At 35.9% G+C, this 14,339-nt stretch overlaps 1 protein-coding gene and 1 non-coding gene across 6 annotated transcripts; one reads left to right on the top strand and one right to left on the bottom strand.

Moving 5' to 3' along the window:
• Positions 1 to 1,432: 1,432 nt before the first annotated feature.
• LOC128287081 (small nucleolar RNA R71) lies at positions 1,433 to 1,538 on the bottom strand. Its single transcript, XR_008277781.1, has one exon. It is a non-coding gene; the product is annotated as a small nucleolar RNA R71 (small nucleolar RNA).
• Positions 1,539 to 9,041: 7,503 nt separating this feature from the next.
• Positions 9,042 to 14,339, top strand: LOC108454972 (homeobox protein knotted-1-like 1). 5 transcript variants are annotated; one of them, XM_053024374.1, is made up of 7 exons: positions 9,075 to 9,133; positions 9,303 to 9,351; positions 10,464 to 10,561; positions 10,637 to 10,747; positions 10,893 to 11,037; positions 12,489 to 12,727; positions 13,909 to 14,339. In XM_053024374.1, exons 3-7 carry the CDS (start codon positions 10,481 to 10,483, stop codon positions 14,098 to 14,100), a joined length of 768 nt encoding a protein of 255 aa, XP_052880334.1. In that variant the 5' UTR covers positions 9,075 to 9,133; positions 9,303 to 9,351; positions 10,464 to 10,480; the 3' UTR covers positions 14,101 to 14,339. The 5 variants fall into 5 exon arrangements, with proteins under 5 accessions (XP_052880335.1, XP_052880334.1, XP_052880332.1 ...); XM_053024372.1 differs by having other exon boundaries at positions 9,077 to 9,133; positions 10,369 to 10,561; XM_053024375.1 differs by lacking the exon at positions 9,303 to 9,351 and having other exon boundaries at positions 9,042 to 9,133.

The following is a 14,339-nucleotide window of genomic DNA, read 5'->3' as shown; positions in this document are numbered from 1 at the left end:
ATCTTGTTATTATTTTCTGAATTGTATGATAAATATTTAACTTATTCTTAATTATGTGTTCTTAATTCTTGTTTTGATACCCTAGGATACTGATTCAAGATAAGCTCTTATTCAGAGGGGGAATAGACACTGTCTAAGAGTACATTTGTCATAATTAAGCGGAGTTGTTTGCGCGTCTAGACATAGGGTGACAAGATTTTGCCGGATTAGGGTGAAACCTAATAAGGGGATCCATAGATCGAGTTAATGCAACCCTAGGGTGTTAATTAGAGAAAAGTCTCAATTATTCAATCTAGGGATTAGACGTTATTAGTCTTGAATAGAGATAATAACATAACTTAGGGATCTCCGTGGAACAAGTTAAATGAATAAATCATCCGATTCAGACTCAGAATAACAAGTACAGTCTAGGTGGATTTTTCCTTAGGTATTGTATTAATTCAATCGTTTTCCAAAAGTAATTCCCCAATTCCATTCTCTGTGAATTCTTAGATTAATTAATTAGTTAGTTAAAACAAAACCCCCTTATTCTTAGGTTAGATAATAAAAAGACAGTCATTACTAGTACTTTTAGTTCTTTTGGGTTCAACAATCTCGTCTTGCTAAAACTATACTACTATTTGATAGGTACACTTGCCTACATCGCGATAATAGTTAGTTTCAAGAACGATTAATTATAAATAGTTAAAACCTATCACGAAATAATGCGATAAAGTTTTTGGCGCCGTTGTCGGGGAACTAAGATATTAGGAACGCTTAATTTTTATTACTTTAGCCATTTATTTTTCTTGCAATTTAATTTAATTTTTTATTATATATTAATTTATTTTTTCTTTCTCTTGGCAGGTTTTATTAGTTCATGACTAGAAGAAACCCATCAGGACCACTACTTTTTTACGAAGAAATCGATTGCACAGTTCTCAGAAACCAAAGAGAAATAAGGCGAAGCTTAAGATACACAGAGAACGAGAAATAGGACGATACTCAACCCACAACTGAAGAGATGGCTGAAAACCAAAACAATCAACTACTTCCTGTAATTGCGGTTAATCAAAATCCTGTTCCACGCACTATGTATGATTATGCTAAACCTTTTTTAACAGGAACTGAATGGAGCATAGTTAAACCTGCTGTAGCTGCAAATACTTTTGAACTAAAACCTAACACTATTCAAATGATACAGCAATTTGTTCAGTTTGATGGTTTGCAGGATGAGGATCCCAACGCTCACTTAGCAAACTTCTTGGAACTATACGATACATTTAAAATTAATGGTGTTTCTGATGATGCCGTTCATCTTCGGTTATTCCCTTTTTTTTTGAGAAACAAAGCTAAACAGTGGTTGAACTCATTACCACGAGGGTCAATCACTACTTGGGAACCAATGACCGAAAAATTTCTATTAAAATATTTTCCGCCGGCTAAAACGGCCAAATTACTAATGATATCTCTTCGTTTGTGCAGATGGACTTAGAAACTCTTTACGATACATGGGAGAGATACAAGGACTTACTGATAAGGTGCCTTCACCATAGGTTACCACTTTGGCTTCAGGTTCAAACGTTCCATAATGGCCTGAATCCTTCAACTCGGTAAATGGTTAACGCAACTGTTGGCGGAACCATCAATAATAAAACACCTGAAGATGCTTATGAGTTTATAGAGGAGATGTCACTGAATAACTATAAGTGGCAGGTTATGAGGACAAAGCCAACAAAAACAGCCGGTGTTTATAATGTCGATTCGGTCACCATGCTCTGTAATCAGGTAGAAATCTTGAATAAGAAAATTGATGGTTTTTTTAGATCTTCACAGGTTCACCCAGTAATACAGTGCGAAGCAAGTGTAGATGGAACAAGCCATTCGGAATACCAACCTTATGGCCACAACATGGATAACGAGCAGTTAAATTACATGGGTAATAATTCTCGATCTCAAAACAATCTATATAGTAACACTTACAATGCAGGTTGGAGAAACCACCCAAATTTCTCATGGGGAGGCCAAGGAAATCAGAGACCAACTCCAGGCTACCAACAACCACCCTACCAACAGGAAAAGAAACCAAACCTTGAAGAGATGCTTTCAAAGTTTATATCGGTGTCAGAAACCTGTTTTCAGAACACCGAAACAGCACTTAAAAATCAACAAGCGTCAATCTAAGGGCTCGAAACTCAGATAGGCCAGCTTTCTAAACTAATATCTGAATGACCACAAGGTAGCTTGCCAAGTAATACTGAACCCAACCCAAAGGAACAGCTCAACGCAATTAATATTTAAGATGACGAAGGAGTCATTGAGCCTGAACCAGAATCGAGGCAAAAAACTGTGGTAAGCAAAGGTCAAGATGAGGTAGGTCATAATAAAAATAAATCAGTGAATGTCGAATATAAACCTCGTGTGCCATACCCCAACACGACAAGGAAAGACCGCTCAGATGAATAATTTGGTAAATTCCTTAAACTCTTAAAACAATTACACATTAACTTACCGTTTATTGAAGCCCTATCGTAGATGCCAAACACAATGAAATTTTTAAAAGAGCTTTTAGCAAATAAGCGGAAGTTGGATGAGGCGTCGCATGTGGAGCTAAAAGCAGTGTGCTCAGCTATTCTGCAAAATAAGCTACTGAACAAATTAAAAGATCTAAGGAGTTTTACAATTCCTTGCTTAATTGGTAGTTTAGATGTTAATAATGCATTAGCTAATTTAAGGGCTAGTATTAACGTCATGCCCTACAAAATGTTCAAATAATTTGGTCTTGAGAAACCCAAACAGACTAGGATAAGCATTCAATTAGTAGATAAAACTATAAGATTTCCTAGGGGTATTATTGAAGATGGGCTAGTTAAAATCGATAAATTTATATTTCCCATGGACTTCATTATTCTAGACATAAAAGAGGATAGCAACACTCCTTTAATTCTAGGAAGGCCCTTTTTAGCAACTGCTAAAACGATCATTGATGTTGGCACAGGTGAACTCACACTCTGTGTGGGATACGAAACAATCACCCTTCAAGCTCGCAATTTTGGCAACACATCAAAAATTGAATGTGATCGTTTAACCTATTCTACTAAAACTGACAATATGTTGCAACCTACTTTGCAGGAAATGAGTCTGAAGGAAGTACATGAGCCATTCTTAAGCAATGGTAGAGGACATATTCATGAAGAACGAAGGATACAAATCGAGGAGCTAGATGAATGGCGGACGCATAAACCAAGAATGCATGATAAACCAGAACTACGCCAGGACAAGCTCAACACCTTCCCACATCAACTTAAGGTTGGAGATAAATTCTTATTAGATGCCGTAGATCCTCACATTGTCACTACCACACCCAATAAAGAAATCCCTCTTACGGTACTTAGTATTTTTCCATTTGGTACAGTTAAGGTAAGTCACGCCAAGTTAGGCACTTTTAAGGTAAACAACACCCATTTAAAACCTTATTTTGATGAGATTGATAGCAGGAATGAGGAGTATAAACTTCTCGAACCATCATGACTATTCAAAAGAGAGGTAAGTCGAGCTTAAACTATAAATAAGTGCTTCTCGGGAGGCAACCCGAGCACTAACTGTATTAACTTCTTTAAAATTTAGTCTTCAACACCTTACTTACTAACAAAGCTCTTGAATATAGGTCTTCCACAGAGACACGGCTAAGCACACGGGCGTACTTAGGGCCGTGTGAAAATAGGGCAACAATTTTTCCAAACACGGGCTACGATAAAACGCTATGGCCGTGTGACATGGCCGTGGTCGAACCAGCCAAAGCAACACGGGCGTGCGACACGTCCGTGTGGAAGAACCGTGGGTGAACCTGTTAAAACAGCATGGGCGTGTGACACGCCCGTGTCTAGCACCCGTGGTTGAACCTGTTAGATTGGCACGAGCGTAGGTCTACATACACGGGCATGGGTTTACATACACGGGCGTGGGAGAAGCGAACAATGCCAGGCATGGTCGTGTGACATGACCATGTGCACCCACACGCCCAAGGAACACGGGCATGTACTAAATGTCAGACGCGCCGAAATTCAAAATTCGCGAATCACACAGGCTGAAATTGGGGAACACGGGCGTGTTACTTGGCCGTGTGCCCCAAAATCTATAAATAGGCTGTACTATTCATTGTCTTCTTCACCCAAAAACCCTAACCCTAGCCGCTGCAAGTCCACACGCCCTCCTTGCCACACCCGTGCGCCGCCTCCAACTCTATTTTTGACGCCCATTCTCCTCTTTCTAGCGTTTGTTCACTCTTTTCTCGTTTATTCTTACTGATTTCTAGGGCTATTTATCATAATAATATGAAATTTTTCATGTTCCTTTCTTATTTTTATCATACAAATGTTATATCTAGAATAGTTATTTTCTTTCTCATGTTAAAATTCTTACTCATTACGTGATTTCTCTACTCCATTTGACTAGTTTACGTAAATATTCATGATTTCTCATGCCTTTTATGTTGACATTTTTGTTCATCCATACAATATTCTTTGCAAATTTTTTTTTATTCATGCTACTATTATGTAATGCCACAAAAGTATGGATTAGTTTAATTAAAATTGTTAAGTGTTGAAGTTGTGGCTGAAATTATGATTTTTATTTAAAATTTGTATTCGTTTTACTTTGACCACTCATCAAGACGACTTGATGATTCTATTTGCAGGTACCATGTCATCTTCACGTGGTAGAAAAGCCACTGTCCCTACTTCAAAGAAAGGGAAGGGAGCGTCATCTTCCTAGGGCCCTATCGCGGAAGTTCGTCACCCTTTCCTGAGGTTTCCCATCGGGCCCCTAGAAGAACTATTCCAAATGCTCCGGGCTCGACCTTTAATTGCAGGCCGTTGTATCGACTGGGCTGTAGTAGAACAAGTTCAGTTGGCTGAAGCGATTTGGGCCCTTCTAACCACCGACCCTTGGGAGCTTTTCTTTGGGATCATCGAGCCGACGTATCTCGAGCTTATGATGGAATTATGCTCCACATTTCACCTTCAAACCGTGATGACGAACTAAGATGATCCTGGCACAGTCCAATTTCGCCTAGGCGGATTAGTCTTCCAGCTCAACGTCCCAAAATTCGGTACGGCGCTGGGTTTATATACGGACCTTCAACCGCCACATCCATCGTTCTCCTTCACGGTGCTGGGACGCACTAGTACCAGGTGGGGCCACCTACAATCCTAGCCGCTCTAAGGCATTGTCTCTCCTTCCATATCTGAGGTACCTACACGCCATTTTAGCTCACACGATTATAGGAAGGTGAGAGAGCACCGGCGTCGTCAACACTCACGACGCCTAATTTTTATGGTGTATATCGCACGGGCACGTCATCAACCAAGCCTGTTTCATCACCCTCGTAATTCAACACCAGACGGAGCGGCATAGGAAGGGGGTCATCTCCATTGGCCCTTATGTTACTCGGTTGGCTCGACACTTCGGGCTCCTCAGCATCGCCGCCCAAGAATCATCCTTAACCCTCATTGGCCAGATGTCTCCACAAGGCATCTTGAGCATGCTTAGCATGAGGATGATCGAAAAGCACCGAGGAACCTACCCTTCTCAATATCGTCTTGCCCAATCTACCGAGAAGGAGGCTTACGAGGAAATTCCTGATGATGTCCCTCTACAGTACGAGGACCCGCTGACTCAGCCACCACCACCCTCTCGTCCAGTTCATGCGGCGGCTTCATATGCTGACATCTCTGAGCGTCTCACTCGATTCGAGCAGCAGTGTTTTCAACGATTTGACAACATTGATGCTACTCTACAGCAGATTTGTCAACACCTCCACATCTTATCGCCAGTCCCACCTCACAAACCATCCAGCGATGAAAATGTTTAAAAACATTTATTTATTATTTTATGTTTTTAATTTTTATTAAAACTACTTTTTATTTTTAAATTTTTATTTTATTATCAATTTCTGTTATTTCATTAAGAGTAATTATTCTTACTAATATCCCCTAAAAAGTTCCTGATTTTATCACAGTTATATAGAGCCCCTAAGCTCATCATCGTATAGGAACTAAAAACTCCACCGAGCAAGGTTCTCCACGACTGCCATGTCCTGATCGACCACAACCATAGCTACTACTAGATATAATATTCTTTTGGCGCGGGACTTATAGACTAATAAACCTCTACCACCATCGGAGTATCCTCCTCTACTCTCGCACCAATTACTCTTCAAAACTCCAGTTCGAGGAATTCATCATATAAGAAGTTTCACTTCTCTCCCTATCTTCTTTCTATATTCTTATATCTATTTTTGTACATTGAGGGCAACGTACATCTTAAGTGTGGGGGGGTATTTACTTCATTTCCCTATCAGAAAAATCCCTGAATGACTGCCTTGTTCTCTTGAAAAGCTTTCATATCATATTTAGGATAAATTTTAATTGATTTATGATTTTGATTGATATATCTTGAATTAAAACATAGGCATTTATGCATTGATTGTTTAAACTTTAAGACATTAGAGAATCAAGCATGATAAGTTGATATTTAAGAATTTAAAATCTTATGTTGTTTCCCCAAAGTTTAGGTATTACTTTGAGTTGGTTTCACAAGTTTTAAACATCAAAAAGCCATAATTTTTGTGAGATTTTTTTAGCCTTTTGAGCATCTATTAATTCTTTCATGCTCACTTTTATTATTGCCTTGAGTGCGTCAGTATTGAACTGTTATTCTAGAACTTGTTTGATTATGCATGTTAAGACCACACCATTTGATTTGATATGTCAAAATGATTAAGGCACTTAGGATTAACCCACTCATGCCATGAAAAGACTGCCTCAAATTACAGTGGTGGAGATTTAATTTTTATGCAAGCCTATGGTAATGACTGTTCATTATTGACTATTGAGTGCTTCATTTATTGTCCTTAAACACCTCGAGTGATTTGAGTGAATCTTTAGTGAGGATGTAAAATTCTGTGACATTTTGAATACAAGGAAATTACTTAGACGAGAGGAGACACCTATGTTTTCGGAATAAAATGCTCAACTTGGAATGATTGAAACTGTGATGTTCTTTTAGTTGAATTCTCAATGTATGATTACCTATGGATTATTTTGAGATATAATCAATAGAAATTATAAATTGAGAAGAATTTATTTTGATTATGAGTTGAGAATTTTGCTTGAGGACAAACAAATGCTTAAGTGTGGGGGTATTTGATAAACCGTAATTTATACATATTTTTACCCCATGTTTAACGTATTTTATGGATGATTTCCCATCAGAATTGGTGAATTCGATGCTCCTAATGTTTTAATTTCATGTTTTATACTTAGGAGAGCATAGGAGAGCGAAAGGAACGAGAAACGGGCCAAAAACGGAGAAAATGGGCCAAATTATGAAATCAACACGGCCTGGACCTCCTCACACGAGCAGACCACACGGCCGTGTCAATTTGGCAGGCTCGATCACGGCTTGAAGTAATCGCACACGGGGGTGTCACACGAGCGTGTCCCTACCGAGCCCAAGTTGAGTCCAATTCGGAAAAGGCTAATTTTGAGGGCTCTTAGGCATTCCAAAGCCTATAAATACACCTTAGAGGAGGAAGAAAGAGGAACACACAGGGAGGGAGTAAGAAATTACTCCAAAGAAGCCGATTGATCCATCTCAAAAGCCGGATTCATCATTAAGACTGAAGATCTCTCCTCAATTTCCCCTTCAAGAGTTTTGAGTTTTCTTTATGTTTTGTATTCTTTATTATTCTGAGATGTTTTCTTATTTAGTTCTGAACTAAAACCTCTAAATACCTAAGGGGAATGAAACCTAAGACGAATCTTGTTATTATTTTCTGAATTGTATGATAAATATTTAATTTGTTATTAATTATGTGTTCTTAATTCTTGTTTTGATATCTCAGGATACTGATTCAAGATAAGCTCTTATTCAGAGGAGGAATAGACCCAGTCTAAGAGTACATTTGTCATAATTAAACAGAGTTGTTTGCGCGCCTAGACATAGGGTGACAAGATTTTGCCGGATTAGGGTGAAACCTAATAAGGGGATCCATAGATCGAGTTAATGCAACCCTAGGGTGTTAATTAGAGAAAAGTCTCGATTATTCAATCTAGGGATTAGACTTTATTAGTCTTGAATAGGGATAATACATAACTTAGGGATCTCCACGGAACAAGTTAAATTAATAAATCGTCCGATTCAGATTCAGGATAACAAGTACAGTCTAGGTGGATTTTTCCTTAGGTATTGTCTTAATTCAATCGTTTTCCAAAAGTAATTCCCCAATTCTATTCTCTGTGAATTCTTAGATTAGTTAATTAGTTAGTTAAAATAAAACCCCCTTATTCTTAGGTTAGATAATAAAAAGATAGTCATTACTAGTACTTTTAGTTTCTTTGGATTCGACAATCTGGTCTTGCTAAAACTATACTATTGTTCAATAGGTACACTTGCCTACATCGCGATAATAGTTAGTTTCAAGAACGACTAATTATAAATATTTAAAACTTGTCACGAAATAACGCAATCATTGACGCAACAATCAGCAAAAGAGAAACTTGCCATTTACTGATTCTGCCAATGCGACAGACTCCATTGTTAACGCAACAATCAGCAAAAGAGAAACTCTGATACCATACTGAAAGAATAGACTAAAATAAGTAATTCATTAATCTTGATTAATGATGAGTACATAAATTCTGTATTTATATTGATACAATCGGTAATAACTAATGTAAAACAAGATATCATAATCACACAATTGCTGCTAACAACTTAACCATTTCCTAACTGCAATAATTTCTCTAATAGTGGCCGATTTTCAAGCTGCATATCCTTCTTGGAACCTTGAGGACAAGGTTTTTTTAGGAGATGGGGGTAGTGTGACCAACCAAAAACCATTGAGTGATGTGGAAAATCTTGTTGAGGAAGAGCCACATGGAGGAATGACTGAAATACCATTAGCCAACAGAAAGAGCCACGCGTCAGAAGACCAATTCAATGGTCCTTAAGGACTATGTGTTGTATTAGTTAGTTGGTTTATTGTTGGAATGGGCAACGCTCTTTGAGTATAAATAAAAAATAGATGACCTAGGGAAAGTTTTTATGTCAGTATTGTAATCATTTTGTGGCTGCAGCTATTTCCTTCCAGGTTCAGTAGACTTATACTAGAACTTTTCTTTCCTTTCTTCTTTTCTTCTTCTCTGTTCTGCGATCCTGTTTGGGACTCTATTTCTGCTATTGAAGTTTGGTTGCTGAAAAGTTTCTATTCTATTGGATGAACTTGTGCTATATTACTGTCTTGGTGATTCCTATTGCAGATCATATCATACTCGCAATTTAATATTGTTACTACTAGTCTAAGACGTGGTTAGCTTCTTTTCAACTTCTCTTTTTATCTTTTAGTCATTTACCATTTGATTGACATTATAACAACTCATCTTTGTGAAATGAAATTTGTTTGAAACTTGAAAACGAATTTGTTTACTTTGATGTGCTGTGCAAAACCACCGTGTATTTCGCTGCAGTGTACTTCATTTCCCATAATATTTTTGTAGGGGCTAACATCTCAATAAGACAACCAATTTCGTAAAGAAACGTGGCAGAATGGCATGTCTATCTGCTCAGAGAATTAGATAGATTTCATTTACCTCACCTTAGTTCTACGCAATAAAAGTAAAGCATGGCCTCCTAACTAAGTAATTAATTAAATGCTAGTCCAAGTTGAAAATCTTTAAAAAAATGAAAGAAATAAATTAGGGTTTTCTGTTTGTTGGTCAGATGAGATGAAATGAAGTTCACTAAATGAGTGAATGAGTGATGGAACAGTGATCACTGTTGCAGAGCGTGGGAACACGTGTGGTGAGTGTTTAATCCCCCTCATCCCCCTTGTTTTTAGCTCTTATCAATGCTACCACATCTCTGCAATGGGTAAAAAATGTAATCCGCACCCAACATTCTCTCTCTCTCTCTCTCTCTCTCTCAGGCCTTATTGGAAAGAAAAAGCAAAGGTCTGGTCCTTGTCATTACTTCAACTTCAGCTAAGATGAGAAAACCACTTTTTCTGACCTCTCAGATGTTTTTGCTTCCTCCCTCGCTTTCTTTGCCCTCCTCCTCCCTCTCTTTGCTTTCTCTAATGGCTGCTACTGTTTCTTGAACTACTAGTTCCTTGGTGTACAATGACTCAAAACCTTGCATTTCTAGGGTTACTCTAAGCTAATTATTTGATATATCCTAGGGAAAGTAACAGATTTTTACTCAAAACCCAAGTTGCTTTCAAAGGAGTTAATTAATAGATTTCTATTTTGTTAAATTTTGTTTGGTGAGTATGGAGGACTTGTATAGACTTGATGATCCTATAATCTCGTGTTCTAATGGTATTGCAAGGGTGAATAACTTTGCTACACCAAACTTTACTGCAACTGATTTTCTCAGTCCAGTTGATCATTTACTTCAATTTGATGATCAAGAAGTTGATACAGATGCCACTGGATCCCATATGTCTGGGCTGATCAAGTCCCAGATCTCGAATCACCCTCGTTATCTAAACCTAGTATCTGCTTACATCGAATGCCAAAAGGTGGTTATTTGTTTTTAACCCTTTTTTTCTGGTTTTTTAAGATTAATTATAATAATAATTTTTTTTTAAATATAGGTTGGAGCACCGCCTAAGCTGGCCTCTCTTCTTGAAGAAATTGGCCGTGAGAACCGGTCTGTAAATGCTTGCAGTGAGATAGGAGCTGATCCTGAACTGGACGAGTTCATGGTACTTCAAACTATTTTTATGTTTTGTTTGGTTCTCGAGAAAATGCAAGGAAAGAGAGAGAAGAATACTTGTTTGCATGGAATAAATAGTTGGATGACCTTTTTTTTTTTTTTTTGGTTTTCATTTGTTGTTTAATTGGTTGAAGGAATCATATTGTGAGGTTCTCCATAGATACAAAGAAGAGCTATCAAAGCCATTCAATGAAGCGACAACGTTCTTAAGCAACATCAAATCACAGCTAAGTGATCTCTGTAAAGAAGCACTGACAAAGAACTTGGATTATCCCTTTGGTAAAGTTTTTTTAACAGTGCATTTTCTCATCCAAAATTATATGTACATATTTGCTATTATACTAATACTATAAGTAGTGTGCTTTTGCATTAAAAAAAAAAGAATCAATATATATAGTAATCTCTGAAGAGCTCAATCTCCTTTCTACTGTGCATGTAAAAGATATTCTTTTCCCTCATCAACTATCATTGAGTTGAAAATCCGAGTTTAGTTAAAGAATTTTTAGTAATAGGATTGCGAAAATTTAATATTATTTAAAACATAATTGATATTCTGTTTGGTTTATTTAATTAAAATATAAGAAAAAATGTTCTACTAATTTACTATTGTTTTTGAATTTTTTTCTTAACAAATTTAATTTCTTAAACATTAATTGGACTCATCTGAAAGTTAACGAAACTTTTCATTTGATTTTAAAGCTTCACATTCTATTTTTGTTATAGAAGTCTAAATATTACATTATTTAAAGTAATATTATTATAATAATAGACTAGTATTTGGCATACAAAGCCGTCTTAAAAATTGGTATTTGTTTAAAGATATATTTTAATAATTTACTATACCCTTATAATATATACAACTTTTAAATCTATAAAAATTCATTGTACCAAAAATTACCATCCACACATTTTGTAATTTTAAATCATTATTTTAAATTATTATTTTTGTTATAGAAATCTAAATATTACATTCAAAGGAATATTATAATAATTAATAGAGGAGTATTTGATACACAAGCAATCTTAAAACATTGATGTCTTTTCTTTTTAAATATATATATATATTAATAAGATACCCAAAACTCCTTAAATCTATTTATGGAGTTTAAAAATTTCACTCTAGCAAATATTATTACACAAATTTTATAAATTTTAAATCAATATTTAAATTTGATTAATATACTATTTATATTAATTATAATAACTGAAAAATTATCTTTTTATTAACATTTTAAGTTAAAATATTATGTTATAATAATTTTAAATATATATAAAAAATATTTATTTAATATATAAAATGTTATAAAATGAAAGGATATAGTTGACCAAAATTATACGAGTAGTAAAATTGTTATAGAATAAGTATTGCCTTGGAATCTTGCACTACTTATTACTTTTGAAAATGTAAGGTAACCTGATCCAACCAAAGTTCCTGTTGTCTACTCACCTATTTTGCTGATCATGCTTAGGTTGTTCTTTCTTTTTTCTTTTTCCAATTCAGAATTTAACTAAGAATACAAAGGGTTGAAGACCATCCAAGAATGGAAAAATCTAAGAAACTCTAAGATCATGTCCAATGTAGAAAGAAAAACACCTCAAAACCAGAAGTACCAAAAACGCTTAAGAACCCCATAACATATATAACATGCCCCTACTACTCGGCATTCCATTGAGCCAACAAGAACCAAAAAGATGACTGGGATATCCATCTTATGTGCATTTCTTTTCAGATGAAGGTGGTGGGAGTTCTGTGGAAGAGTTAAGTGGTGGGGAGGTAGAAGGTTTTGAAAATCAAGATGAGTGTGGAAGGCAGGACATTAAAGGAATGCTGATGCGCAAATACAGTGGCTATCTCAGCAGTTTGAGGAAAGAATTCTTGAAGAAAAGGAAAAAGGGTAAGCTACCAAAAGAAGCAAGGGTCACGCTGCTTGATTGGTGGAACAATCATTATAGATGGCCTTATCCAACGGTAATTACACTACAACTTATTTCCTACTCAACATTGCTCTCTCTTCTCTTGTACTTTTTTTCTTTCATTCTTGCCTATGCAGTTTTTGATGAATTTCAATGGAATTTCGTGAAAGGAGAGAGAAAACAATTGTAGCTAATTCAATTCCAACGGAAAACTTATCATTTCTAAATGCTTATTTACTCTCTTTGGGGTTACTTTTCATTGAAAAGAATCAGTAGAAAGACCACTGCATTGTCTCTGAACCCTAATTCAGTTGTTCATTAAAATCATATCCACCAAACGTACACTTCTTTTAGTATCTTTTCAACCCAACTAAGTCCTAAAACAATGACAGTTGAGACAACTGTTATGTTACAAAACAGAAAAAAGAGTAAGGCTTTGGAAAAAAAGTATTTTTGGGGAGAAACTAAAATTTTCAGCTTCTTAAAAAAGTATTTTTGTGCTAATTTTTGACTTGGGAGAAGTATTTTTCTCTCAAAAAGTAACTTGTTTAGAAATATTTTTATCTCAAAAATGTTTTTTGTCCCAAAAATATTTTTTAAAAGCAATATTAAACATACCCTAAGAGCCATTGAAGGCCATTGAAGGAGTGCCGGAACTCATTTATTCTTTTTGCATTATGGTTGAGGGGCGTTCTTTTTCATGTATTTGGGATGTAGGAAGACATTGGGTGGAAATTACTATGAAGACCTTTTTATTAAGAGTTATATTGTATTTTCTCCTATTTATTAAAAAATGGGTAAATTAATTGTACCTATGATATTTCTATTAAAAAATTGGTCATTATAAGTTAGCATGAGGTACATGTGATTGACTATTTCGTCAACCATGTTAGTTTTTGACAATAAGAATGGATAATTATTTTAATAAAAATGACTAATTTATTTTTTGATCTAACATATAAGACTAATTTATTTATTTTTTCAGTGAAATGTGTAAAATGCAATTCGATGCTTCATGATGCTTTTACTGAACATATTGTTTGCTGGGTAAATTAACATCATGAGCATCATGTTTTTCTTTTGGCCTTAAAAATATAATCATCTTTGAAAAGCATTATTGAGTCGGTATGGAGTTGGAAAATTTTTTTTCTTTTCTATTTCGAGATTACACTTTATTGAAGGTTTGATATGCTTCTCTAGGGGTTAATGGTTAGGAAGGGTTTGTGGTGATTGCAGGAGGAGGATAAATTGAAATTATCAGAGATAACAGGACTAGATCAGAAGCAAATCAACAATTGGTTTATCAACCAGAGGAAGCGGCACTGGAAACCTTCCGAGGATATGAAATTCGCTCTCATGGAAGGCTTTGCTGGAGATCCTATGCACTTCGGTCATGGAGTTGGTCCCGGGAGTGATAATATTTGTTAAAAGACAAACTGCATTTTTAAGGCATCCTTTTATGCGTTACTCCGCAATATCCCACACATGTAATTATTGTCATTCTTCGTCTGTTAAATATATATTCTTTGAAGTTGTTAGATCATATTCTGATTAACTACTCCAAGGGCACTGTATCAGGTGTTCAACAAAAAGGGTTATTAAGCATTTGATACCCTATCAATGCATAGAATGGGTGCATGCCATTGGTGCCATGCGGTTAAACGAAA

The sequence above is a fragment of the Gossypium arboreum genome, chromosome 13 (genome assembly GCF_025698485.1).
Source record: "Gossypium arboreum isolate Shixiya-1 chromosome 13, ASM2569848v2, whole genome shotgun sequence".
Lineage (NCBI taxonomy): Eukaryota > Viridiplantae > Streptophyta > Magnoliopsida > Malvales > Malvaceae > Gossypium > Gossypium arboreum.
The sequence above is the reverse complement of the archived record's forward strand: the minus strand, read 5'-3'. Positions and strand labels throughout refer to the sequence as shown.